Here is a 27,290-nt window from a genome sequence, read left to right as displayed (position 1 = left end):
CGAGGCTCTCCCGTTCCAAAAGCCAGACTTGCACAGTCAGAACAGTGGGGGTTGGAACCCGGGCACCTGTGGTTCGGGGTATTTTCAGCCCCACTCTCCACGCCTGGCGATGGTGATGGAGGAACGGGAGCCAGAAGCGCGCAGAAGCTCCCAGCCTTAGTGAGGAAAGGCGCTAAGGTGGGTGTCCTGGGTGGGAAGGTCGGCCTTTCCGGGCCTCCTGGGTGGGAGTCCCGCGCGGACCTCCTGGGGGCGAGCCCGCGTGGCTCGGGCCGCGGAAGCCGCGCTGTACGGCGGCTGTCTGTCCCCCGAGCCGTTCCGCTGCCCGGGTTAGCAGCTCTCTCGTCCCCTCACCACCACCTCCTCCCTCCCCCTCTCCCTCCCTCTCCTTCTCTCTCCCTCTCCCTCCCTCTCCTTCTCTCTCCCTCCGCCTCCCCACGCGCATCCGCCCAGCCCTGCCAATCCCTCCCGGCACGGAGGGGGCGCACGCGGAGGGCCGCGGGGCGCAGGCCGAGGCCTGGCCGCCGCCCGCCGCCGCAGCCGTCCCGCTTGGCGCGCGGCCCTCGGTCCCCGGCCCGCGCAGCCGCCGCTCGCTCAGGCCCGGCCCCTCGCCCCGGCCGCGGCTCCGCCAATCGCCGGCCTCTCCCGCCTCCGCCGCACCTGCGAGGAGGAGCCCGCGCGCCTCCGCCGCAGCCGTCGCTGCGTCCCCGCCCCGCCCCCACCGCGGCGCCCCCAGATCATCCTCCGCCGGCGTCTGGCTCCCCCGGGGCGAGGAGCGGAAGCCGCTATCCCGAGGCGGAGTTCGGGGCGCCGGAGCCCGGCCGGCTGCTCAGCCGCAGCTTCCGGGCAGCGCCGGCGACGCGCGGGGCGCTGGCGCCCCGCGGACCCCGCGACCCCGGGCGAGTGGGCGGGCGCCCCGGACGGGCAGCCCAGCCGGCGCAGGCGGCGGTGGCGGCGGCCGCGGTGGTCGCGCTCAGACGCCGCGTGCGCCGCGCTCCATGCCGGTGTGGTGCTGCCGCTGCTCCCTGGCCGGTCATTTCAGGTGACTTCTCTGCCGGGGAGGGGAGGGGACGGGAGCGGGCGGAGCGCTTCCCGGCCTGGATGCTGCGACCGAGATGGGCTGAGGCCGGGCGGGGTCGGGACGGGTCCGGGATGGGGGGCGAGCGCCTGGTCTGCAGCGGCCTCCCGCCTCGGCCGCAGCTGCCTCCTGGTTCCTGCCTGGTCGGGGTTCCCGCCTCGGCCGCCTGTGCTTGGGGGCTCCTCGCTCCGGGGGACTGCCCTCTGTTGTCCCCTTTTCCTTTCCCTGGACTGTGCCAGTCATGGGACTTCGAAACCGGCTAGGCCCGGAGTGAGTCGGTTACGGCGACCTGAGACTTCTAAGTGGTGCAAAGTTTTAGGGAAGTATTGGCGAAGCTTCCTCCCTACCCCACCTTTACTATATATGTATACGTATGTACCTATACCTACATCTATGTGTTTATTTTAAACGCGGTAAGTTACTGTGTTGAAGGGAGGTAGGGAACTCTTTTAATTGGAATGATCTAGTAGATGCTAACTTTGTTCTAAGATGTTTGTCATTGTGAGCCATATATTGTGGAAATTTGAAATAGGTGGCCATTCCAGACTCACATTATGGCAAAGTTTGTAGGGATGATCAGGTTAATGCATTTTAAAATAAAAGTGAGTATATTATGTGTTCTAGATCTAGCACACTTGGCCAATGCTTAAGTCAGTTGTGGAAAGACCAAAGACACTTGGAACTGGTTTTAACCCTGTGAAGAAATGTTAGACTTAGCAAAGAATAGTAAAGCACCTTACTTTGGCGTCTATGAATGTGCTAGGATAATGCTGTATAAATTTTTTCTAGTAAAATATGAAACTCACATCAAGGGTTTTTTTGGGGTTTTTTTACGTTTATTTTCGGGGGAGGGGGAGAACGAGCAGGGGAGGGGCAGAAAGGGAGAGGGAGACACAGAATCTGAAGCAGGCTCCTGGCTCAGCCCTGTTGGCACAGGGCCTGATGTGGGGCTGGAACTCACAAGCTGTGACATCATGACCTGAGCCGAAGTTGGACATTTGACTGAGCCACCCAGGCATCTCTCAGATCAAGAGTTCTAAAATTGGAGTTCATGGGTAGAACTCACATGGTCATGAACTTGTATGTAAAGAAAGGTACAACTGATACATTGGCTAAAAACTTCAATCAAAATTTCATGTCCTTCAACTATGAATATAAGCAACAAGCAGCATAGTATTTGTGACCTTGTCACCAATAGAATGCACATTTTCACTTCATAGTGGTAGATTTCTAGGAACACTGTATACTTCCTCAAAATTACAGTGCTTGCACATCACTAATCTTGTTTTTTAATACAATAGAGAAGTGCAAATAAATGTCACAAACTGTTTGTAACTGTATTTTAATGTAATTGGTTACCTTGTAAATTCTATGTATCTTTTATGTGTTTAATATATTATTCAAAGAAGAGGTTCAGAGGCTTCACCAAATTGCAAATGAGTGTAAGGCACAGGGAAGGTTCAGGACTCCTTTAATAGAGAGCAACAGTCCAGGCTTGCCCAGCCTCTCAGTCAATGAGTTCTGTAGGGATTTCTAAGTTCTGGCTATTTAAAAAACATTGTTTTATTTAATAAACTGCTGAATTTTGGGTTCTAGGCAAATTAGTTTGTTGACTGCTTGACAGACGTTGTTTTGAGAGCGTCAGATCCACTTTGGAGAGTTTCGAAAACCCATTCCTCTAGTGAAAACTTGTTAAACTGAAGCCCCTGAGAAATTAAACATGCCTTTCAGAAAAGTGCTGTCCAAAAGTCTTTTGACTGCTTTTGGTACAGTTGAACTCTAAAGACACAGGTTGGGATTTGTATCCATTTAACTAACCCTAGGTTGTGGATACCATATGCTTACCTCTTTGTACAGAAATTTGGAGGATTTGTCTTTCCCAAAAACAAAGTACTTGATATGTTTTGATCTTGAGGGTTAAAGGAAAGCAAGACTTGCTAGCCAAAAGGTGAAAATTATGATTAATAAATAATATACCCATTGTAAAAAAAAAAAAAACTGTATCTCATTTAAAAAAATAAAACCTCTAAGATGGCTTCTTTAGGAAGGTGTTTATAATTTACTCATGTTATTTTTTTTGAGCGATTTTATTAGGAATAATACGTTTTAAACAGGTTGTGATAACCTCTGTATTTTGGATCTTACACAATATCTGAAAGGAACAGGTATTCTGAGAACTGTCCACTGACTTCTCAACCATCTAACTGTTCCATGCTTACTATTTTGGAAGATGAACAGTGTGGTGAACATTTGTAACTTTAGAGCCTTTTTTTCCCATATAGTAGTATAAATTTGGTAACAGTTTAGGATAATGTTTCCAAAGACTGTAAAAACTCCGGTAATATTGCTAGATGTGAGAAAAGTCTTTTTGCTACCCCAATTTTATGCCTGTGCCATCCTCTTAAATTTGTTTTGAGACTGGACTATAATATTTCAAAAATAAAAGATGGAAGGTCTCCAAGATCATATTTATCAAATAGTCTTTTTTTTATTTGTATCGAGGAGTAAGAGCATGGGGGGTGGGGGACAGAGAGAAAGCAGGGGAGGGGCAGAGAGAGAAGGAAAGAGAGAATTCCAAGCAGGCTTTGTACTGCCAGCACAGAGCCAGATGCAGGGCTTGAACTTAACAATCGTGAGATCATGACCTGATTCTTAACCAACTGAACCACCCTGGGGCCCCTCAAATAATTTTTTAACTTGATACCTAATAGTAGGACAACTATTTTTGCATGTGTGTAAAATGTTTTTACACTATATTCTATATTGTAATTTTGTATTTTCTAATTTAGTGTTCCAAATGAAGGAAAAGGAGATTTTTTTTATTAGAATAAATACTTGTTTTAAATACAACATTCATCAAATTGGATATCTCAAGTAGAAACTGAAAATGTTGATAGACCTGTGATACACTATGCATATATTATAAAACTAAATTGTAGCTGAATTTTTTAGCAAGAATACTTACCAGTAGGCCTTTGTTTTATCATTGCTTTATCTAAAACCAGTGAACCATACTTTTGGTTTTTGTTTCTCTTGATTCAGTTTTTTCTCTCTGTTAATCTGTATTAATCAAATACCATGCAAGTTTATTGCAAATAGTTTATTCCAGTATTATAGATAATACACATATTACATACAGTTTATACTAATGATCAGTAGGAAATCAGAACAAATTACTTACACTGTACACAGGATTTAGATAAGCTAGAATGCTGGCTCTAGTTCATGTACTAGAGTATTGGAACAGACCAGTTAAATTGTTTGAGGTCCACACACAAAACCTATTAGACCTAATAAATGAATTAAGCAACATTGGAGAATACAAGATCAACATACAAAAATCAGTCATTTTTCTATACTCCCTAGTGATGAACAGTCTGACAATGAAATTAAGAAAAAATTCCATTTACACTAGCATCAAAAAGAATGAATAGGAATAAGTTGTAAGACTTGAATAGTGAAAACTACATAACATCATTGAGAAGAACTATAAAGGAATCCCATATTCATGGATTGAAAAGCTTAGTATTTTTAATTAAGATGGCAGTATTCCTCAAACTGGTCTATAAATTTAGTGCAACCCTATCAAAATCCTGGCTGCCTTTTTTTTTTCCAGAAAGATAAGCAGATACTAAAATTCATAGGGAATTACAAGAAACTCAGAAGAGCCAAGACAACTTGAAGAAAGTTGGAGAATTACTGCTTCGTAATTTCAGAACTTAATATAGAGAAACAGTAAGCAAGACAGTATGGTGTTTGCATAAAGATATAGATCAGTGGAATAGAATTAAGAGTTCAGAAATCCATACATTTGTGGTTGGTTGGTTTTCCATGGGATCACAAGATGAAGGGGAAATTCCAGTCTCCTCAACAGATGGTTTCAGGACAAATGGATATCCACAAGCAAAAGATGTCTTACCTGACACCTCATGTGTATAAAAATTTAATTCAGAATGGATGAAAGACCTAAACATAAGAACTAGAAATCTAAAACTTACAGAAAATGGTAGTCCGTCTTGGTGATCTTGAATTAGGCACACAGTGGTTCCTTGGACACCAAAAGCACAGCAACAAAAGAAGAAGTAAATTGGACTTGATCAGAAATTGAAACTTCTGTGATTCATAAGAAAACAAAGAAAGTGAAAGACAATCCACAGAATGGGAGAATATACTTGCAAATCATCTATTTGAAAAGAGACATGTGCTCTACACGTGTAAAGGATTTTTAAAAGTTGAACTATAGGGGTGCCTGGGTGCTCAGTCGGTTAAGCATCTGCCTTCGGCTCAGGTCTTGATCTTCTGGCCCATGAGTTCAAGCCCTGCATCGGACTCTGTGCTGACAGCGTGGAGCCTACTTGGGATTGTCTCTCTCCTTTCTCTGCCCCTACCCTGCTTGTGCTGTCTCTCAAAATAAATAAGCTTTAAAGCAATTAAAAAAAAGAAAAACCTCAATAATAAAAAGCCCAGTTTGAAAGTGGGCAAAAAATGGAAGATTTCTACAAAGAAGGTGATACAAATGGCCAATAAGTAAATTGAAAAGATGCTTAACATTATTAGTCACTAGGGAATGTGTTAGGGAAATGCAAGTCAAACTGCAACGAGATGTCTCTTCACACCAATGAGGATAGCTATAAAAAAAAAAAAAAAGTGTCGGTGAGTATGTGGAAAAGCTGGAACCCTCTTACATTGCTGGTGTGGTTGTAAAATGATACAGCCACTTTAGGAAACAGTTTGGCAGTTCCTTAAAATGTTAAACAGAGTTTATGATCTAGCCATTGCATGTACTCCTAAGAGAAATGAAAACATTTGTCCACACAAAAATTTATATGTGAATGTTCACAGCATTATTTGTATAGCCAAAAAGTGGAAACAACTCAAATGTTTATTGACTAGTGAATGGACAAAATATATTCTCTCCATACAGTGGAATGTTACTTAGATGTGAAAAGGGGTGGAGTACCAACACATCCTGCACTGTGGGTGAACCTTGAAAAGATGCTAAGTGGAAGAAGCCAGACACAAAAGGCTACATAATGTATGAGAGGTTCCATTTGTATGAAATTTCCACAATAGGCAAATCCAACAAGACAGAAAGTAGATTAATGGTTGCCAGTAGCTAGGGGGAGGGAAGAATGGGGACTGAGTTTTAATGGGTGCAGTAGTTTACTACTAACTAGTTTACTATTATTAACTTGGTTTATCACTTTTACGGTGATAAAATTCTAGAGTTAGTGGTGGTGATTGCAAAAATTTGTGATTATACTAATAACCCTGAATTGTACACTTTAAAGTTTATTTAGAGAGAGAGCAATAGAGGGGGAGAGGGAGAGAGAATTCCAAGGAGGCTCTTTGCTATCAGCACAGAGCCCAACATGGGGCTTGATCTCCTGAACTGAGAGATCATGACCTGAGCAGAAATCAAGAGTTGGACGCTGACATGACTGGGCCACCAGGCACCCTTGAATTGTACTCTTTAAAAGGAGGAAATGTTTAAGGTTTGAAGGACACCTCTCCTTAACAAAAAGAGTGATTATCATTTTTTTTTATTTCCCAGATTATATATATGGGAACAACGTTTGAGATAGGGAAATCTGGAAGAGACTGAAGGTGAGGTGTTCATCTTCAGACAAAGAATTGTGGCCTTTACAGCCTCCACAATGATATTAATCAGGCCCGGGTATCCAAAAGGACTTTGGTCAGAAGCATCCGAAGTGAGCTAGGGCACCTGCCCTTGGCATGCTTTTTGGAGAAATATCAGAAACAGGCATGAATATAATGCACTGATGTTGAGTTCTGTTAACAAGAAGTGGAAGCAGGCCAGACAGCTAGTATACCTGGATCTGATCGGAGAAGTAGTTGGAATGATCTGAAAGGGATAATTTGAGTATAAGACACTTCTTCCAGGAGCAGTCTTCACTTTGAGGAGGGGCTATCCCTAGTAACCATGTCCAGAGGGTATCTATTCTGGCCCAAAGAGCCATGTATCCTTAGGGGAGTCCAGATATTTGGGGTGGAGGTTATACCTTCAGGAAGGCTGTCGGTGTATTCTGGAGAAGCCCACTCTATCCTGGTGCAGACTGGGACCTTGGGAGGCTATAGGGAAGCAGGAATTTTGGTTTTTGCCTCATCCTCTCCATTTATCATTGTCCTCCAGGATCTGTGAGGCCTATGAAATAACTGACCCATCTCATGTTTATCATTTTGGAAATGGTAATAAGCATACTCACCCATAGTTGGTGCTCAGTTTAATATTTCCAGTTAGTGGCCTTTTACTGACTATATGAAGATGAAAAATAATTTGGGGATTCTATTCTGAAATAATCACTAGTATAATGCAAAACATTTACTGTGTTTGGAGGATATTCCATTTATTGCAAGAGTGTGTCAGAATGTTAAAATTAGTTTTGGGATGCCTGGGTGGCTCCATCAGTTGACTGTCCGACTTCAGCTCAGGTCATCATCTCATGATTCAGAAGTTCAAGCCCCACGTCGGGCTCTGTGCTGACAGCTCAGAGCCTGGAGCCTGCTTTAGGTTCTGTCTCCCTCTCTCTCTGCCCCTCCTCCCACTCATGCTCTGTCTCTCTCTCTCAAAAATAAATATTAAAAAAAATTTTTTTAAATTAGTTTCTAGGGAGGTAACTGGGGAAGAAGGTAGATTAGAAATGAGCATTAATACCTTTCCGTATTTCAGGGTGCCTGGGTGGCTCAGTTGGTTGAATGTCCAACCTTGGCTCAGGTCATGATCTCACGGTTCCATGTTAAGTTCTGACAGCTCAGAGCCAGGACCCTGCTTCAGATTGTCTCCCTCTCTCTGCCCCTCCTCTGCTTGCACACATGTTCTCTCTTTCTCTCTCTCGCTTTCTTTCTCTGTCTCTCAGAAATAAACATTAAAAAAAAAAAAAGTGAGATCTTTCTATATTTAAAAAAAAAATTTTTTTAATGTTTTATTTATTTTTGAGACAGGGAGAGACAGAGCATGAACAGGGGAGGGTCAGAGAGAGGGAGACACAGAATCCTTAACAGGCTCCAGGCTCTGAGCTGTCAGCACAGAGCCCGACACGGGGCTCGAACTCACGGACCGCGAGATCATGACCTGAGCCGAAGTCGGCCGCTTAACCGACTGAGTCACCCAGGCGCCCCTCTATATTTCAATATTTAAGAATTAATAAGATGTATAAACCTTTCTTTTACTAAAATGCATAGTTTATAATGTATAAAAACAGTAACTTTTCCTTAAAATACTTTATGTGACTTCCAAATATACCACCTCTAGTGCACTTGTCTTTTTATTAACTAGAAAAAAGTAAAAGAGAAGCTGGCCATTCCTAGGAAATGCCAGAGAATTATAAAAATCCCCAATACAGTGCTGTCTCTTCTGTCTTTGAAGATGGCGTCTTATTTAGAACTTGTCTAGGACTTGGCCTGCTGGTAACAGAGACCTTAGCGGCCATTTAAGATTTCTGACTTTAACAATGGTACAGGTTGACATGCAAGCTAATCTACTAATTTTTTTTTTAATTTTTTTTTTCAACGTTTGTTTATTTTTGGGACAGAGAGAGACAGAGCATGAACGGGGGAGGGGCAGAGAGAGAGGGAGACACAGAATCGGAAACAGGCTCCAGGCTCTGAGCCATCAGCCCAGAGCCTGACGCGGGGCTCGAACTCATGGACCACGAGATCGTGACCTGGCTGAAGTCGGACGCTTAACCAACTGCGCCACCCAGGCGCCCCCACTAATCTAATTTGAAAGCATTCCTTTCAGAAAGGACTTCCTTTTCTCCTTTTATGGGACTTGAATATTTTATGGCTAAATCTGAAGAAAGACTTTTATAAAGGCTATATTGACTATATCTCTTGTTTTGTTTTTGTTCCGTGTTTGTGTGTGTGTTTTTAAAGAAACTATAGTGACACTGAAACCGAAGGAGAGATTTTTAATTCCTTAGTGCAATATTTTGGTGATAATCTGGGGCAAAAAGTTAAAGCTATGCCATTAGTTGAAGAAACTTCTTTACTGGAAGATTCATCAGTGACTTTGCCTGTGGTAGTAATAGGTAAGTTACTAAATTTTGTCTCTTAAAATTGTGGTCCTCACTGCTACTGTCTACTCATAGTTACATGGCACAAGTTCTTTGGATTGTCCTGAAAAATACTCTTAGGTTTTTTGATATGTTTAACCAATAACCAAATCTTTGGAGAGAGTAATGGGTTTATCTGATACTAGATTCTGTGTTAGAATGTAACACTCTTTTGTTGAAAGCCTGATATTACTCTATTATGTTATACTATCAATTGAGTTAATTATGATAGTGTCATGGCAATGATGATAACCAGTATTATTAGAGCTCTATACAGAGCATTCTGTGTGCATTGTTGGATTATGCCTTACAACCTTAGAGCCCTCTTTTATAGGGTAGATACAGTCAGGGCAACTCAGAAGTTGAGTAACTTATGCAAGTAGTAACCAGTTCTCAGTAATGAACGTTACAGTATTCTGCAGTAATGTTTATAATGACCTTAACCAATAGCTAGTGTTCTATATCCTTTGTACCACCTCAACAGATAGTCCTATAAGATACTAAAAATTAAGCAATTAATAAGATCTAATTACTTCAAAACTACAGAAGTTTTTATGATAAAGTAACTGCATGTGTTTAACTACCTGTCATGTATATCTTGCATCTAATATTCAGACTTACCTGGTCAGACAGGTACTGCTGCAGGAAAGCATTATGGGGCATAATGTACCTTGATGTCCTATAGTTTCCTTAGTTTCTTTGATAGCCCCTTTCCAAAGTTAACAGGAAGGGGAGAAAAGTGCTGTCCTCTGACTGGCATATGGGGGATGCGAGGAAGGAAGGAAGGAAGGAAAGGAGGAAAGCAAGATTGTTCTATCCTAGATTTCTCTCTCGGGGAGATGGGAGAGATGACGGTACTTTAGTGGCTTGCATCCAGGGTATCTTAGAGACCATACCTCATGTTCCATTTTCTCACTTTCATCCAATCCTGAGCCCAGGATTTTCCTTCCCAAATGTATCGGCATGAGTAAAGAAACCCTATTTTTGTTTCAGCTGGGCTGTGGGAGCATCAGAAAAGGAAAAAGTACCGTGATCTGTACCTGTCCACCTCACTCCCCCCAATACCATCTACTCGTGTTTTGCTTCAGCTAGCCAATGGGTAGCTTAACCTAACACTCTAGGACTGTTCCTGCTGGCAATAGCCCTCCACCGGAGCACAGAGCAAGAGCTCGTTTCCGCTGTCAAATTCCCACAAACGCTAGTGGCTTTAAATGATGTAAATTTATTATCTTACTGTTCTGTAGGTCAGAAGTCCAACACTGGTTTCACTGGGCTAAAATCAGGATATCTGCAGAACCACATTCCTTTCTGGAGTCTCTAGGGTAGAATGTTTCCTTGCCTTTTCCAGTCTCTAGAGGTTACTCTAATTTCTTGGCTCCTGGACCTCTTCTCCATCATTTAAGCCAGCAGTGTTGGTTCTCTCTTCATCTTCCATCATCACCTTTCCCCCCCTCACCAGAGCTGGGAGAGAGTCTCTGTTTTTAAGGACCCGTATAATTAGATGGGGTCCACCTTTGTGAACCAGGATATTCTCCCCATCTCAAGCTCCTTCATTCAGTCACATCTGCAAAGTTACCTTTTGCTGTATAAGGTAACAATCTCAGGTTCTTGGGGTTAGGATGGAGACATCTTTGGGAGTGAGGAAGCATTCTACCTACATATTTATTTCTCTCTGAACTGCCTGTGTGCATTTATTGCCAATGTCTGTTGAGTGTTTTTTCTTTTTGATTTAAGGAACTTCGCTCTTTGCCTCAGATCCTAATTCCCGCTATTTTGCGTTTATTTAATATTTATTTTAATTAATAGATTTTATTTTTTAGAGCAGTTTAGGTCTACATGAAAATTGAGTACGAAGTACAGAGAGCTCTTATATATTCCCCTTCTGCTACCTCCGGTTTCTCCTATTATCAGTATCTTTTTATTGGTGTGGTGTATTTGTTATCACTGATGAAACTCTGTTTATAGGTTACTATTAACTAAAATCTGTAGTTTACATTAGGGTTCCCTCTTTATGTTGTACAGTTCTGTAGGTTTGCTGAGTGTATAATGTCATGTATCCTCATGTATCCACAGTTATAGTATCTTACAGAATAGTTTCACTGCCCTAAAAGTCTTCTGTGGTCCACCTGTTTGTCCTTTTCCTCAACCCCCGACCCCTGGCAACCACTGATCTTTTACTCTGTGTGTTGTTTTGATTTATCTAGAATATCATATCCATGGAATTACACAGTATGGAGCCTTTTCAGACTGGCATCTCTCACTTAACAGTATACATGAAAGTTTCCTCCAGGTCTTTTTTGTGGCCGGATAGCTCATTTCTTTTTTGTCACTGAATACGATTCCATCGTATGGATGCTTCAGTTTATTTATGCACTTATTGAAGGACATCTTGGTTGCTGCCGGTTTTTTACAATTATGAGTAAAGCTGCTGTAAACATGGATGTGCAGGTTTTTGCATAGCCATTAGGTTTTCAGCTCGCTTGGGTAAATACCTAAGTGCTCATTGGATCATATCATAAGACTATGTTTAGCTTTTTAAGAAACTGTCAAACTGTCTTCCCAAGTGGCTGTATCATTTTGCATTCCTAACAACTGTGAATGAGAGTTCCCATTTCTTTAAGTCCTGTCAGCATTTGGTATGGTCTATGTTTGGGATTTTAGCCATTCTGATAGGTGGGTAGTGGTACCTCATTGTTTTAATTTGCAGTGCTGTGATCATACATGATGAGTGTTTTTTCATATGCTTATTTGTCATCTGTTTATCTTTGATGTCAAAGATAATTTGTTCAGATCTTTTGTGTACTTTTTAATGGATTGGGTTATTTACTTTCTTATGGTTGAGACTCAGCAGTTCTTGGTACAAGTTAGAAACAAGTACATTATCAAACAAGTTTTGCAAATATATTCTCCCAGTCTGTGACTTATCTTTTCATTCCCTTAAGAATGTCTTTTCCAGAGTTGAAATTTTAAATTTTAATGAAGTCCTGTTTATCAGTTTTTTTCTTTCATGGATCCTGCTTTTGATGTTATATTTAAAAACTTACTACCAAACCCAGGGTCACCTAGATTTTTCCTGTTTTGTCTCCTAATTTTATGCTTTATTTATATTTAGGCCTCTGATCTATTTTGAGTTAATTTTGGTAAACGATGATATAAGGTTACTATCTAGATTCAGATTTTTGCATGTGGATGTCCAGTTGTTATGGTACCATTTGTTGAAAAGACTATCCTTTCTCCATTGGATTGCCTTTGTTCCTTTGTCAAAAATAAGTTGACTATATTTGCTAGGATCTAACTCTGCTCTGTCCTTTTCCATTGATTTGCTCCTCTTTCATAATTTCCACACTGTTTTGTTGACCATAGTTTTATGGTAAGACTTGAGTTTGGATGGTGTTGGTCTTGACTTTCTTCTTCAATATTGTGTTCGCTATTCTGGGTCTTTCACCTTTCCATTTAAACTTTAAAGTTTTTTATTATTATTGTTTAATTTTGAAAGAGACACAGAGTGCGAGCAGGGGAGGGGCAGAGAGAGGGAGACACAGAATCCAAAGGAGGCTCTAGGCTTTGAGCTGTCAGCACAGATCCTGAAGTGGGGCTTGAACTCATGAACTGTGAAATCATGAGCTGAGCCGAAGTCAGATGCTCAACCGACTGAGCCACCCAGGCACTCCTCCATGTAAACTTTAGAATTAGTTTGTCAATATTCACAAAGTAACTTTCTGGGAGTTTTATTTGGATTGCATTGAATCTGTAGATCAAGCTGAGAAGAGCTAACATCTTAACAGTATTGAATCTTCTTATTCGTGAACATCTATTTAGATCATCTTCAGGCTCTTTCATCAGAGTTTTGTGGTTTTCCTTGTACGCATCTTCTATATATATACTTACCTTAAATATATAGAGATTTATACCCAAGTATTTGTGTGTGTGCGTGCATGCACACACACGCGCACAAATTAAACGGTGTTGTGTACTTATTCTAAAATGCCACTTGTTTATTGCTGGTATATAAGAAAGAAATGACTTTTGTGTATTAACCTTGTATCTTGCAATCTCGATGTTCTAGGAGTTTTTTGGTCAGTTCTTTGGGATTTTCTACATAGATAATCAAGGCATTTGTGAACAAAGACAATTTTATATCTTTCCAGTCTGTCTTTCCTTTTCTTATTACATTAACTAAGACCTCTGTCATGGTGTGTGTTGAGTAGGAATGATGAGAAGAAATATCCTTGTCTTGTTGTTGATCTTAGAGGGAAAGCATCTAGTTTTTCACCATTGAGTATGCTGTTAGCTGTAGATTTACTGTACTCCTTATGAAGTTGGAGAAGTATCCTCCTTCTGAGTTTGCTGAGGTTTTTTTATTTTTATTATGAATAGGTGTTGGATATTATTAAATGCTTTTTCTGTATCTTTTATTTGTATTGATATTATCATATGATACTACTTCCTTAGTTTTGTCTCTTTGGTTTGATTAAAGGAAATTAACTCTGCCTCAGGTCTTAACTTCTAGTATTTCTTGTTTGATTTTCATTTTTAGAAGTCACATGGTTTCATTTCCTTTCTGTCTTTTGAGTTTTGTGTCATACTTAAAGGCTTCAGCATTATAAGTAGAAGAATTAGCCTATATTGTCTAATATTCTTATGAGTTTACTTTTCATATTTACATCTTGGAGTTTATTTTATTTGGGGCAAAACATTAGAGATGGAAGAGGATTTCCTTCCTGATAGCTGGCAGTTAGCATAGTTGGATTAAATTTTTGGTAGTTGGAGATAATAGAGAAGTGGAAACCCGGACTAAAGGAACTACAGAAATGGATGCAGTTCACCAGGGTTCAGCAAAAAATTCAGTTTAGTTTTAGTTTAAGCAAATAAAAATATAGGAAGATGGTATTAGGAGATCAGTCTGGTCTGATTGAGACCAGAATATGGTGAGCACTGGATAGCTAAAAGCAAGCAGTTAAGGCCTTCCAAATGGAGGGGGGTAGCATGATGAGGATTGTGTGTTATCAGAATTCATCTGAATGTAGAATGTGAAAGGATTTTGGAATAGAAGTGTGTTCAAGTCTCTTGAGGAGAATCAAGAGACTTTTATCTTCTGAGATCATAAGAATTGACACTAACAAAGACAGCTGAATGGATATAGTGATTAAATAGATTTAGAATCAGAACCTGATTAATTTAGGAGTTTGTTAGCACCAGACTTTGAGAGGGGTTGATATTTAAAGGAAAGGGCACCTGAATGAAGGAACTCATGAATATGCTTTTGAACACATGATGCACCTGTCTTCACCTTTTTTGTTTGTTTTTTGGTAATAGGAAATGGACCCTCAGGAATCTGCCTTTCTTACATGTTATCAGGCTACAGACCATATTTATCATCAGAAGCAATACATCCAAATGCAATCTTACATAGTAAATTAGAAGAAGGAAGACATCTTTCCATTGTTGATCAGGTATTTATTTCTTACATGTTAGTGCTTTTGCCTTTTTTTTAATACTCAAGGTTAGTTTTGTACTTTTATAAGCATTGTATTTTTTTTTTTATTAAAAAAGTTCTTTTTTAATGTTTATCTTTGAGAGAGACAGAGACAGAGTACGAGGAGGGAAGGGGCAGAGAGAGAGGGAGACATAGAATCTGAAGCAGGCTCCAGGCTCTGAGCCCGACACGGGGCTCAAACTCCCAAACTGTGAGATCATGACCTGAGCCAAAGTCAGATGCTTAGCCAACTGAGCCACCCGGGTGCCCATAAGTATTGTATTAACTTAATTGAAAATTCTTTCTTCTAGACAACATTTTCTAACATTTTTATTTTTGATTTGTAAATATAGTCTGCCAAGTTACTTCTGTTTATTTTCCTTTGATTGAAGCAGAATTTCCCAAATTATTTCCTGATGGGAGTTTTAGGAGGTGCTGTATGTTCAAATAAGTTTGGGAAGTGCTGCTTTTTGTTACTGGAATGTCATAGTAAATATTAAGGCATATTAATGTATTAAGTGGATCTTCAAGATTTGCAGTAAAAGGATCTGATTAGCTTTGTTTGAAATCCTGTCTTATATTCATTTGACCAAAGCATCTATGAAGAAGATCTCAAGGTGTGTTCTGTAGCAACACTCTCCAGGAAGTGCTGGATTTGAGTAATGGCTTTCATTCACTATTAAAATAGCTGGGGTGTTTTAGTTTTAGTTTTGTTTGTTTTTTCCTTCAAACTCTACCTGCCTTTTTTCTTTTTTAAAAAATTCATTCAGGACTTAGAATACCTGTCTGAGGGCCTTGAGGGCCGATCATCCAATCCAGTGGCAGTACTTTTTGACACACTTCTTCATCCAGATGCTGACTTTGGGTACGATTATCCATCCGTTTTGCATTGGAAATTAGAACAACATCATTACATCCCTCACCTAGTTCTCGGTAAAGGTCCACCTGGTGGAGCTTGGCATGTGAGTATATTTTTCTTAGCATTTTAGTCCATGTGAGTTATTATATGTCGTCTTGAGAAGGCTGTTTGAATTCTGAAACATTACAACATGAAGTACAGTGTTTACCACATTTGTATCTGAGAATTTTAATGCTGTTCAATACAATATGGGTTACAAGAAGGTAAGCCACATTTGATTACTGATAGTCTTAGCATAAGCTTCTCTATACTGTTTTACAAGAATTAAGTAGAAAATACTACAACAGTGGTTTGCACAGTAAAAAGTTTTAAATTCATTTTAGACTTTACAAAAATCTCACACAGCGTCTCATCCCAATGAAGTTGTATTGGGCTGCTATAATGATATAACATGGACTGAGCGGCTTAAGCAACAGATAGGGTTTTCCATTACCTCTCAAGTTTTACTGTCACCTTCAGTAACTACATATGTGACACAGAAGCAACACCTTAACCTCTTAGTCTCTTATCTCTTCATTCTCAACGATCTCTTCCATTCCTCCTTAGACACAAACTCCTGGGGTTCCACTGTAACTACTCAGTGAAAATCTAAATTCTCAAATATCTTTGTGACCACACCTCTTGATGCTTCCAGCTCCATTACCCAGTTCATACTGTACCCAGTTTTCAAACAGAGCATTTGAAACTCTGGTCTTAACCTCCTTACCTACCCCAGCTTAGGTTCTATAGTCCCTTGATTTTAGCCATTCTCCTTAATTCCCTTGCCTCATTGTCCTTCTGCTACACAGGCTTGGCAGTAAAAGCAATTCACGTAACTGTCAATTTTGTCTTTTCCTATACTTGTGCTATTAAATATTGCCAGAAAAAAAAGTTGTACAACTGTGAAAAGTATTCTCCAACCTCATTTGGGTCCTGAACACTGTTTGGTAATCCTTTGATATTTACTTATTAAATGTTCTTGTCAAACTTCTATTGCTTTTTTAACTTTCCTATTTAGAAATATTCTTAATTCCTATGTGATGGATTCTGTTTTCTAATTTTGTACTCAAACCTACAAACTTACCTCCATTCATACTGCTTCCTTGTTTCTTATCCCCTGTTAGAGTGGAAATGGTATCATTTCTATCTGAGGCTTACCTTCCGACTGTATCCTGTATCCCTGTCTTCTCCAGAGACATTGTATCTTGAGTTTCTCTGCTGGCTTCTGTTCATCAGTATATGAATATACTAAAATTATTATCCTTTATTGAAAAGTTTTTAGGGGCGCCTGAGTGGCTTAGTTAAGGATCCGACTTCAGCTCAGGTCATGATCTCACAGTTCATGAGTTCAAGTCCTGCTTTAGGCTCTGTGCTGACAGCTCAGAGCCTGGAGCCTGCTTTGGATTCTGTGTCTCCCCCTGTCTGTCTGTCTGTCTCTCTCTCTCTCTGCCCTCCCCCCACTCATGTGCTGATTCTCTCTCTCAAAAATAAACAAACATAAAAAAAAATAAAGTTTTTATGTTGGAGCGCCTGGGTGGCTCAGTTGGTTGAGTGTCTGATTCTTGATTTCTGCTCAGGTCATGATCCCAGGGTCATGGGATTGAGCCCCATGTCAGACTCTGTGCTGAGTGTGTAGCCTGCTTGAGATTCTCTCTCTGCCCCCCTCTGCCTCTCTTGACTGCTTATGGCCCCCACCTCTCTCTCTCTCTGTCTCAAAAATAATAATAACGATAATAAAGTTTTTATGTGCCAGCTTATCTGTATCCTTTGCTTTAGAGCCAACTTCTTGAAATAGTTACCTATCCTTTATTTCTCTGCCTTTGCCTCCTATTCCTTAGCTCACTTGACTGTAGCTTCTGTCACTGCCTTTTCTCCTGGAGCTTCTTTTTGAAGGTCAGTAACTTCCTTTTTGCTCAGTCTGAGTCTCAGAATGTATCCCTCCTGACCTCTGCAACATTTGGTAGTGTTGATATCCCTCTTAGATTCTCTGAACCTTTCATCTCCTCGTTTTTCTTCCTGTTTCGTCACTCTTTTTTTCAGTTACCTTATGTACTCTTCTGTAAACTCTGTCCCAGGCCAAGGTCATCTCTTTATATTCTTCATTCTCCCTGGCTTTCCTCATATAACTCCACTGTCTTGCACTGAGTGATTCCTGAATCAAGAACCATAGCCCAGATTGTTTTCTTTTGTATATTCACCTCATTACCTTCCCCTGATTATTCCTTGGTGTTCTCAAACTCAACATGCCTAAATAGTCATTTTTATTATCAGATTTCTTTTTTTTTTTTTTTTAATTTTTTTTCCAACGTTTATTTATTTTTGGGACAGAGAGAGACAGAGCATGAACAGGGGAGGGGCAGAGAGAGAGGGAGACACAGAATCGGAAACAGGCTCCAGGCTCTGAGCCATCAACCCAGAGCCCGACGCGGGGCTCGAACTCACGGACCGCGAGATCGTGACCTGGCTGAAGTCGGACGCTTAACCGACTGCGCCACCCAGGCACCCCTATTATCAGATTTCTTAAATTCCTTATGGAATAGCACTGTAATGTAGTTACTCAAGCAAGAAACCTTTCTTGATTATTCTTTCCTCAACTCCCACTCCAAACCAATTATCCTATCTTTTCCATATTTTTCATAAACATATGGTAAGTCCGTCTACCCTACTTTTCCCCATTGTAATTATAATTTTGCTATATTGGCCATCGTCATCCTTGACCCATATTATTGGAAAGGCTTCCTACTTTTGCTGGGGGGTCCAGGTTCACCATCAGACTCTAGATTCACTAGGATTGACAGGATTCCTTAAAGGTCTTGTGCTCATGGTTATAGTTTATTATAGTGAAAGGATACAGATTAGAATCCTTAAAGGGGAAAAGTTCATAGGATGAAGTCCAGGAGAAAACAAGCTCCAGTTTCTAAATGTTCATTTTTACTGGAGTTTTACTGGGGATGCACTTAATTCTCCCAACAATGATGTGTGACAAGGTGTGCAAAGAGTTGCCAATCAGGGATGCAGGGATGTTCACCCACACCTTGGTGTCCACGATTTTCTGGGAGCCAGTCATGTAGAACAGCAGTGGCCACATGACTGATCTCAGTAACTGATTGCCTTGCCTCTCAGAGCAAACATTGGTGTTTACCATAAATCTTGTTGTTAGGATAAACTACAGTTACACTGGTACAGCATGGCCCAAGGCCTCTGGCCTACAAAAAAAAATCACTCATTACGTAGAATATTCAAAGCACTCAGTGTTGCTCTCATAGGAGGCAGCCAAAAGCCAGTCCTTAAAGACAGACCTTTCTGAGTAACGTGTACAGTTCAAGCAGCCCAAACCTGTTAATACTTTCCTGCATAAGGCTGACCCTCTTTTAATTCCTTGAAGGCACTCCTGTTCTTTCTCTTTATAAACTGTCACATGATGTCTTTATCCAATCTAGAATATTCTCCCTTCCTTTTTAAAAGATATTCTTTTAATTTTTTTTTTTTAATGTTTATTATTTGAGAAAGAGACCGAGTGTGAGCAGGGGAGGGGCAGAGAGAGACACAGAACCTGAAGCAGGCTCCAGGCTCTGAGCTGCCAGCACAGAGCCTGATCCGGGGCTCAAACCCACAGACCGCAAGATCATGACTTGAGCTGAAGTTGGCTGCCTAACTGACTGAGCCACCCAGGCGCGCCCCTAAAAGATATTTATTTTTGAGAGAGTGAGAGTGGGCAAGAGTGGGGGAGGGGCAGAGAGAGAGGGACAGGAAGAATTCCAAGCAGGCTCCGTGTACTCTCAGTGTAGAGCCTAATGTGGGGCTCAGTCCAGGAACTGTGAGATCATGACTGAGCCGAAATCAAATGGGATGCTCAGCGGACTGAGCCACCCAGGAACATCCTCCTCCCTTTTTAATATTACACTCCTTACAGCCCATTTGTGTCCTTTAAGAAACATGCTTCTGTTTCTTCTCTTTCTATATGCTCCTGTCAGGTTTGCATCTCTTAATATACCAAGTGTCCCTGACAGCAGGCATTCGTGGCATTTAGATCACATAAGGGAAAACAAGGCAGATAATGAGAAAAGAGATCAGGGACTAGGGCTCTCAACTAACCGGAAGAACTGGTGCAGGGGGAATAAAGTTGAGATTATTGACAGGAAGTGGACTCTTAGTGCCCTAAGGGTTTTGAGTTCCAGATAAGACAATTATGGCTCCAGATAATTTCTGTATACAATAAATTCTTAAGTTTCCCTTCTGATGTTTTCCATCTTCTTGGTTGTGATCATAGTATCAGGCCCAGCCTGCCTCAGAGCAGTGACCGCTTGCTGCCTTCTCTCCCGGTGGTGACCTACACACTGTCATAGATAATGGGCTTCACATGGCCCAGCATATAGTAAGTGCCTGGAAATGTTAGTAATAATAAGTACCATTCCCAGTACCGGATCGTTCAGAAAACAGGACAAGAAAAGTTAAGAAAAAGCCATAGCCTAAAAGAAATGGTTGAGAGAGATCATTGGGGTCATTGGGACAGGTGCTGTTGGCCCTTGGGCTTGTTGCTTTGAAGTGAGCAAAGCAGAAGTAAGTGGGACAAGGGAGCTTGAAGGGCTCACTTCCTTAAAGGCAGCATTAGCCTCAGCTGTGAGTCTGTTCTTAATCAGGTAACCACTGCTTATTTCCTTAGTTTTAGAGATGCTGCTGTATCCAAGCCAGCTTGGACTTCACAATTATAATTGATGGAGGGGGAAAGGCTGTTTCTCTGCCCAGTTTTTAGAAATCTGTTAGGGGTGCCTGGGTGCTACGTCAGTTAGGCATCTGACTCTTGGTTTTGGCTGAGGTCATAATCTCGTGGTTTGTGGGTTTGAGCTCCACATCGGGCTTTGTGCTGACAGGATGCAGCCTGCTTGGGATTCTGCCTCTCTTCCACTCGTTCTCTGCCTGTCTCTCAATACATAAATAATTAAATAAATAAAATGAAGAAAAATCTGTTAAAATGGGTAGACATCTAAAGTGTTAGAAATTAACTTTTTTCCTCTTGTTTAAAAAGTGAAATTACAGATTTCCTATAACATATTCTGTATCTGAATTACTTTATAGGCCGAAGCTATCAACATTGTATAGGCATCTGGCAATATGATAAACTTGTTTTATAAATGTATACTTTATGAAAGGAATATAAATGCTACAGAATGATAAAAGTATTTTTAATTTACACAACTACTTCTTTCAGATCTCCTTATCCACATTCTTAATGATAGTGAATGAAGATGGGTTTGGTTTTTTTTACAAATCCATGTTACTGCTTAAATGTGTTTGTGCAATTTTTATTCAAATAGAATATGGAAGGTTCCATGTTGACAATCAGCTTTGGAAATTGGATGGAGCTACCTGGACTTAAATTTAAAGACTGGGTATCCAGCAAACGAAGGTAAATACCGAACTGTTAGAATCCTTTGATGTACAGTGGGAAAGTCCATTGGCAGTTTCCAAAATATTTGTGATCCTGTCTTGGAATAGTATAAATTCATGTGTCTTTCAAATAAAACCTCTTCATAGCCAGTCATCATGAGCTAGTTTCCATTTAGAGACTAAGCACACACAGGTAAAGGTTTGTCTACAGATTGGGTTTCTTTGACTTTTGTTAGTTATGGATTTATCCCACTCTCCTGTTAAACCACTGTTTAGTTTCTCATCCACCCACAAATCCTTTCTACGCTTATTGTTATCAGTGGATATACACGTTTGTGTATGGATATCTCACGTATACGTACTTACAGTGTTTGGCTTTCAGAGTAGATGAGTGTATGTGCTTAATAATTTAGAATGATGGAATAAGCCAGAATCTGTGATGTGATTGGCTACACTGTTGGCTACTATAGAGGTAAATATTTAATAAGAAATACGAAAATAGAAGGAACTGAGAAGAAATCTCTCCTTGGAATAATATAATTTTATTTGGGAGGAAAAAACCCAAAATTTAAGAAGAGAAATAATATGAAAAACCTTATATTCAAGGATAGTAGTATTAAATTAGATAATATAGAGAAACCTAATTTGCTCACAGAAACAAAGTAAAGCAGGAAGTTACTTAACCTTTGCAGGGTTGTAAACATTGAGTGCTTGACTTTCTGCTAGATAGAAACCATATTAATCCATGGAAATTATCCTTGAGAAGATTTTAGGAGAACAAATTCAGACCAGCATGGGCCATAGAGATTAAACCTTTCAAATATTCCTGTTGGGATTTTTTTTAAGTTTTATTTGTTTAATCTCAGCATTCAACATGGGGCTTAAACTCACGACCCCAAGATCGAGAGTCACACGTTCTGACTGAACCAGCCCTGCTTTTGGGTTTTTTTTTTTTTTTTAAAGGAGTTTTATATTGGTTTGAAACGAAAAGTAGCAAAATCAAGCAAGTTGTACAATTTGATTTTCATAAGCAAGCAAGTGAAATTGCTCAACATTCTTCCTTTTGTGATAGGGGTAAAAAAGGGAAGCCTTGGGGCACCTGGGTGACTCAGTTAAGCGTCCAACTTCTGCTCAGGTCAAGATCTCAAGGTTTGTGAGTTTGTCCGCCGTCAGCGCAGAGCCTGCTTTGGATGCTCTGCCTCCCTCTCTCTGCCCCTCCCCCACTTGCACACACTTTCTCTCTTCATCTCTCAGAAATAAATAAAAACATTAAAAAACCGGGGGGGGGGAAGCTTTATGATTATGTGCCAAAAGTATTCATTCTTTTACATTGGGCACATTGTATATCGAAGCAATATGTGAAGAATCTTGTAATTAAATACTGGCTTTGAGTCTGCTGTCCCGCACCTTTTCCTGCCCCTCCCCCACGCGCGTGCCTGCACACCCACTTACATGTGCTAGCTCTCAAAAAAAAAAAAAAAAAACTTTTATGAACTTCTAGTTACAATTTGTAATGAATTATGTGAAATGATTTGGTATGTTTTTACTGCTACTTATTCTCTAACTAGGGCCCAGTGAGGGTTACTAATGCCTATTGCTTTAAAGTTCAAGTGGAAAATGAATATGCTGTTTTTGAATAAAAGTACATAAGTGTATTTATAGACCTCTGTTAATAGGAAAACACAGAATTGTTTTATCTACTTAGATATAAGATGATTTTATTCAGAAGACCGATATGAATTATTTTCAGTCATTAGAAAATAGCAACTTAGAAAAAATCATGTTAGAATCCTATTATCTTTAAGAATCATGTATTGTAGTTAGACGTGCAGTGTAATATCAATGTTATAATCTGTCATTCTATTATAGTGTGTAGACTGAATAGTATATAGACTGGATTATAGTTGTGAGACTGTAGTCTGAATTTCCACATTTTAATTCATTTAAAAAATTCATTGGTAAAGGTAGCTCATCTGAACAGATTCTATGCAAAGCCCTGGGGAAACAGATGTATTAAAATACAGTCTCTACCCTCGGGGGACTGATAAAACTAATTCTTAAAAATGTTGAACTTTGTTAAAGAAGGCTTTCTCTGTTAAAGGATAATTTATAGTTAAGACAGGTGAAATTAAAAAGATCTATATCATAGCTTACTTGATGGAAAAGGAATAATCATGGAAACTATCAAAGTACTATCTTCATAGCATATTTTTCCTTTTTTAGGAACCTAAAAGGGGATCGTGTTATGCCAGAGGAAATAGCTCGTTACTATAAACATTATGTAAAAGTCATGGGTCTGCAGAAGAATTTCAGAGAGAATACTTATATCACCTCTGTATCAAGACTCTACAGAGATCAAGGTGATGGTGATGGACAAGACAGAAATATTTCAACGCAGCATTTACAGATAGAGAAGTCAAAACTTATCAAGAGAAATTGGGAGATCAGAGGTTATCAGCGAGTAGCAGATGGTTCCCACGTTCCCTTCTGTCTCTTTGCTGAGAACGTAGCTCTGGCAACTGGAACGCTGGATTCTCCTGCCCATCTGGAAATTGAAGGGGAAGATCTTCCTTTTGTGTTCCATTCAATGCCTGAATTTGGAGCTGCTATAGGCAAAGGAAAGTTGCGTGGCAAAGCGGACCCAGTGTTAATTGTGGGTTCCGGGCTTACTGCAGCTGACGCAGTACTGTGTGCGTACAACAATAATATTCCTGTGATTCATGTATTTCGCAGACGAGTAACTGATCCAAGCTTAATTTTCAAACAGCTTCCCAAAAAGCTTTATCCAGAATACCATAAAGTCTATCATATGATGTGTACTCAGTCATATTCTGTAGACTCCACTCTTCTTTCTGATTATACCAGTTTTCCTGAGCACCATGTGCTTTCCTTTAAGTCGGACATGAAATGCATTCTTCAAAGCATCTCTGGATTGAAGAAAATATTTAAGCTCTCTGCAGCAGTAGTGCTGATAGGTTCTCATCCCAATCTGTCTTTTCTGAAGGAGCGAGGGTGTTACCTGGGCCACAACTCAAGCCAGCCCATCACATGTAAGACTAATCCTGTGGAAATAGATGCATATACTTACGAATGTGTTAAAGAAGCCAACCTTTTTGCATTGGGTCCTTTGGTTGGAGACAATTTTGTTCGATTTTTAAAGGGAGGGGCATTGGGTGTTACACGCTGTTTAGCTACGAGGCAGAAGAAAAAACATTTATTTGTGGAAAGAGGAGGAGGAGACGGGATAGCTTAAAGTGAGTTTACAAGTAATTTATATGGACAGTTTACCATTAAAGGTTTTTTAATAGTGGTTTTGCAGTGTACTGGCTTGAAGTTTCTGGACTTGAATGAACTGAAGAGAGCCTGAAGCTATCTATAGTAACTATTGTTTACAGTTACAAGAACTTGGCATCCTGATCTATATAGTATCAAAGGTATCACTGTCAGACCAATAGAAACACTGCCAATTTGGTATACTTTAAGCGCTTAACAAAAATGTTTTCTTCCAAGACTTATTTTTGGTGATCGTTTGTGGTTATGTTTGATTCCAAAATCTGACAGCCTTGAATAATGGATGAAACCATACAGTCCCATTAAACCAGAAATTGTCTTCACTGTATATTCGAGCAGCAAGGTGACCTAAGGGTGGTCTAAAGACCAACATTAGCTTCATTTGTAGCTTGGTAGAAGTGTGGACTTTCAGGCCCCACAACAGATTACTGAAATCAGAAACTGCATCTAATGAGATCCTCAAGGAATCTGTATGCTCATTTAAGTTTGAGGCATACTGGTGTAAAAGAACTATAACTTAGGTATGCTGGGGGTGGGCAGAGTAGGAAGCATTTATAACTCAGGTTTAATTTATTTTGAATGATCAATTCTATAAATCTAATTTATTACCAAATATGGTATTTTAAAAAATATTTTTATTGTAAACTTGGTAAGTACTTCATATTCTTAGCTTCTAATAATTTAAAGAGTCCAATAATGTTGGCATACACTTAAACATTCAGAAACCTGCCAAAATATTTTTGGAGATTTATTCTCTCTTTAACATAACAATCTAACTTGCAATTCAATAAATTGTGAAAACTATTCCTGTGTCAATTTTGAGTTACTTTGTCATTAAAACTAACATATTTGGGCAAAAATACTTATAATATTGTAATATTATTTGGGTATTCCTAGAATTATTTAAGGTTAAAACCTTTCTTTTCCATTCTCATGATTACTTTGAAATCTGTTGGACATGACCTAGCAGCTTATCCTATGGCTGTTTTTGAATTATATACCCTATCTTGATTTACATTTATTTAGATGTGCTTAATGTCTGTATTTTCACACAAGTCCCCAGAATTTGTGTTAGGCATAAAAAGTCTGTCTTCTGAATTTCTTAACCTTTTTGTAATGGGTTTATTGAATACCTATTCCTTTTTCCTTAGTATAAAAAAGGACTAAAATGTCCGTATTTTTCTGTTCAGTTGCAATGTTATGTGCTTACAGGATAATTCACCTTAAAATATAATTCAAAATCTACTTCTCCAAGGAGCTGTTTCAGATGAATTCTTACACTCTTATACGTCCCATAATTCTAAATCTTTTCCTTATCACTGTCAACCAGCTATTTGGGATAGAGGAAAACACTCAATTTTAATTGATAGTTATAATGATGTCTTCTTCACCCCTTAAAAGTCTAGCTCTGGAAAGAATGTTTAAAAAGCAGAATCACTTGGGCACCTGGGTGGCTTGGTTAAGTGTCTGACTTCAGCTCAAGTCACAATCTCATGGTTTGTGAGTTTGAGCCCGTGTTGGGCTCTGTGTTGACGGCTCAGAGCCTGCTTTGGATTCTGTGTTATCCTTTCTGCCCCTCCCCTGCTTGTGTGCTCTCTCAAAAACATTAAAAGAAAAAAAATCACTTCGGGGTTTGAAAACAAGATTTAGGCATGGCTCTTAGTGGTTTTAGGCAGTCTTGAGTATGTGAACTTAGTTCAGAACCTTTTAATTTTGAAAATCCAAGTATTTAAAAACAAGTGGTCAACAGAAGTAGTTAAAAACTCTTCCAAATTAAACCTATTAAATGAGAGCAAGTCCCAGCCTGACAATCACTGAGGCACCCGGAATGAAAATTAGACTGAAAGGTCATTTAAAAATTTAACTTGGTTACAAGCTTTATTGCATAAAGCCATTTTGATCAGATCATACAGACTTTTAAACTACATTGTATACATTCCTGGGAGAAAAAAGGGGCCGTGATCCCTAAGCCTAACCTGAAAAGAGTACATGGAATAAGGACTGACCAGACATTCTGTTGCTTGTGAATGTCCCTGCCTTCACCCCAGGGTACTCAAGAAAAATGGTGTATGTGGGTAAGTAGCAGGGCGAATTAAAAATAGCCATCAAATTTAAATTTAAAAATAAAAGGACAGCTTCCCGTTTCAACAATGATGGAGTAATGGAGTATGGAGGAATGATTACCCTTCACTGTAATCAAGGATTACACCAAAAACACAAACTGATGTTTTCACACAATGGACAACAGCCCAGGACTGATTTTTAGGAGAACAGAAGAGGTGAGTTATACAATTACCCAGACTGCCCGAGGGCATTTTCCAAATGGACGCTGGAAGTGGTGTCTCTAGATGGAAGAAAACATCACAGTTTAGGGTTCCTTGCTGCAATCTGATGAGGTTACTGGAGAGGAGGGAGGTACACTGAGAAGCAACTCCAGAAATCGGATTATTCTCTTAAATGTGTCTCAATGATAAACAGTACAAGGTGATGGCCCAAAAGGCCTGGCAGAGAAGAGCAACATCAGCTGAAACTGAAAAGACCTTCTGGATGCATGCAGTTCTGTGAGACACTGGAGTTCTGTACAGAGTAACAAGACCTTGCTGATCACCCAGGCATTCAACAGAGGCCTCAAAAAAAGGCCAGGCTTTGGGAATAATTACTCAAGTCCAAGTTAGCCTAAAACTAAAGACAACAGGATCAACTCGACCTGCCAATAAGTTAACTGCCTGCCAGCACAAAACTGACACTCTTTAAAGGAAGACAACAAAATGCAGATTCTCAGCAACATCAAACACACAACAAAAAAATATTGGGTATGAGGACAAACAAGAAAATGTGACTAAGGAGAAAAATATAAAAACACCGAGACTTGATACTGATGTTAGAAATAGCAGACAAGCACTTTGATTTACTATATGATTATATTCAGAATTGTAAAGGAAAAGGTTAACAATGAACAGGCAGTGAATCTCAGAAAAAAAAAAATGAACACTGTACAGCTGAAAGATACATTCTGAAATGAAAAACTGATTAGATGACCATAAAAATATACAAGAAGAAAAGATGAACTTGAGGGCAGATCAGAAA

General features: G+C 39.9%; 1 protein-coding gene across 2 annotated transcripts; it reads left to right on the top strand.

Moving 5' to 3' along the window:
- Positions 1–25,007, top strand: OSGIN2 (oxidative stress induced growth inhibitor family member 2). 2 transcript variants are annotated; one of them, XM_047088927.1, is made up of 6 exons: positions 1–177; positions 8,972–9,126; positions 14,467–14,603; positions 15,397–15,588; positions 20,840–20,931; positions 23,136–25,007. In XM_047088927.1, the coding sequence occupies exons 2-6, from the start codon at positions 9,060–9,062 to the stop codon at positions 24,163–24,165; spliced, it is 1,518 nt and encodes a 505-aa protein (XP_046944883.1). In that variant the 5' UTR covers positions 1–177; positions 8,972–9,059; the 3' UTR covers positions 24,166–25,007. The 2 variants fall into 2 exon arrangements, with proteins under 2 accessions (XP_046944883.1, XP_046944882.1); XM_047088926.1 differs by lacking the exon at positions 1–177 and adding an exon at positions 948–1,039.
- The last annotated feature ends 2,283 nt before the right edge of the window (positions 25,008–27,290 follow it).

The sequence above is a fragment of the Lynx rufus genome, unplaced genomic scaffold, assembly GCF_022079265.1.
Source record: "Lynx rufus isolate CCGP_SWC_20201006 ecotype Redwood Valley unplaced genomic scaffold, mLynRuf1.p SCAF_26, whole genome shotgun sequence".
Taxonomy (NCBI): domain Eukaryota; kingdom Metazoa; phylum Chordata; class Mammalia; order Carnivora; family Felidae; genus Lynx; species Lynx rufus.
This window is presented reverse-complemented; position numbering and strand designations above follow the sequence as displayed.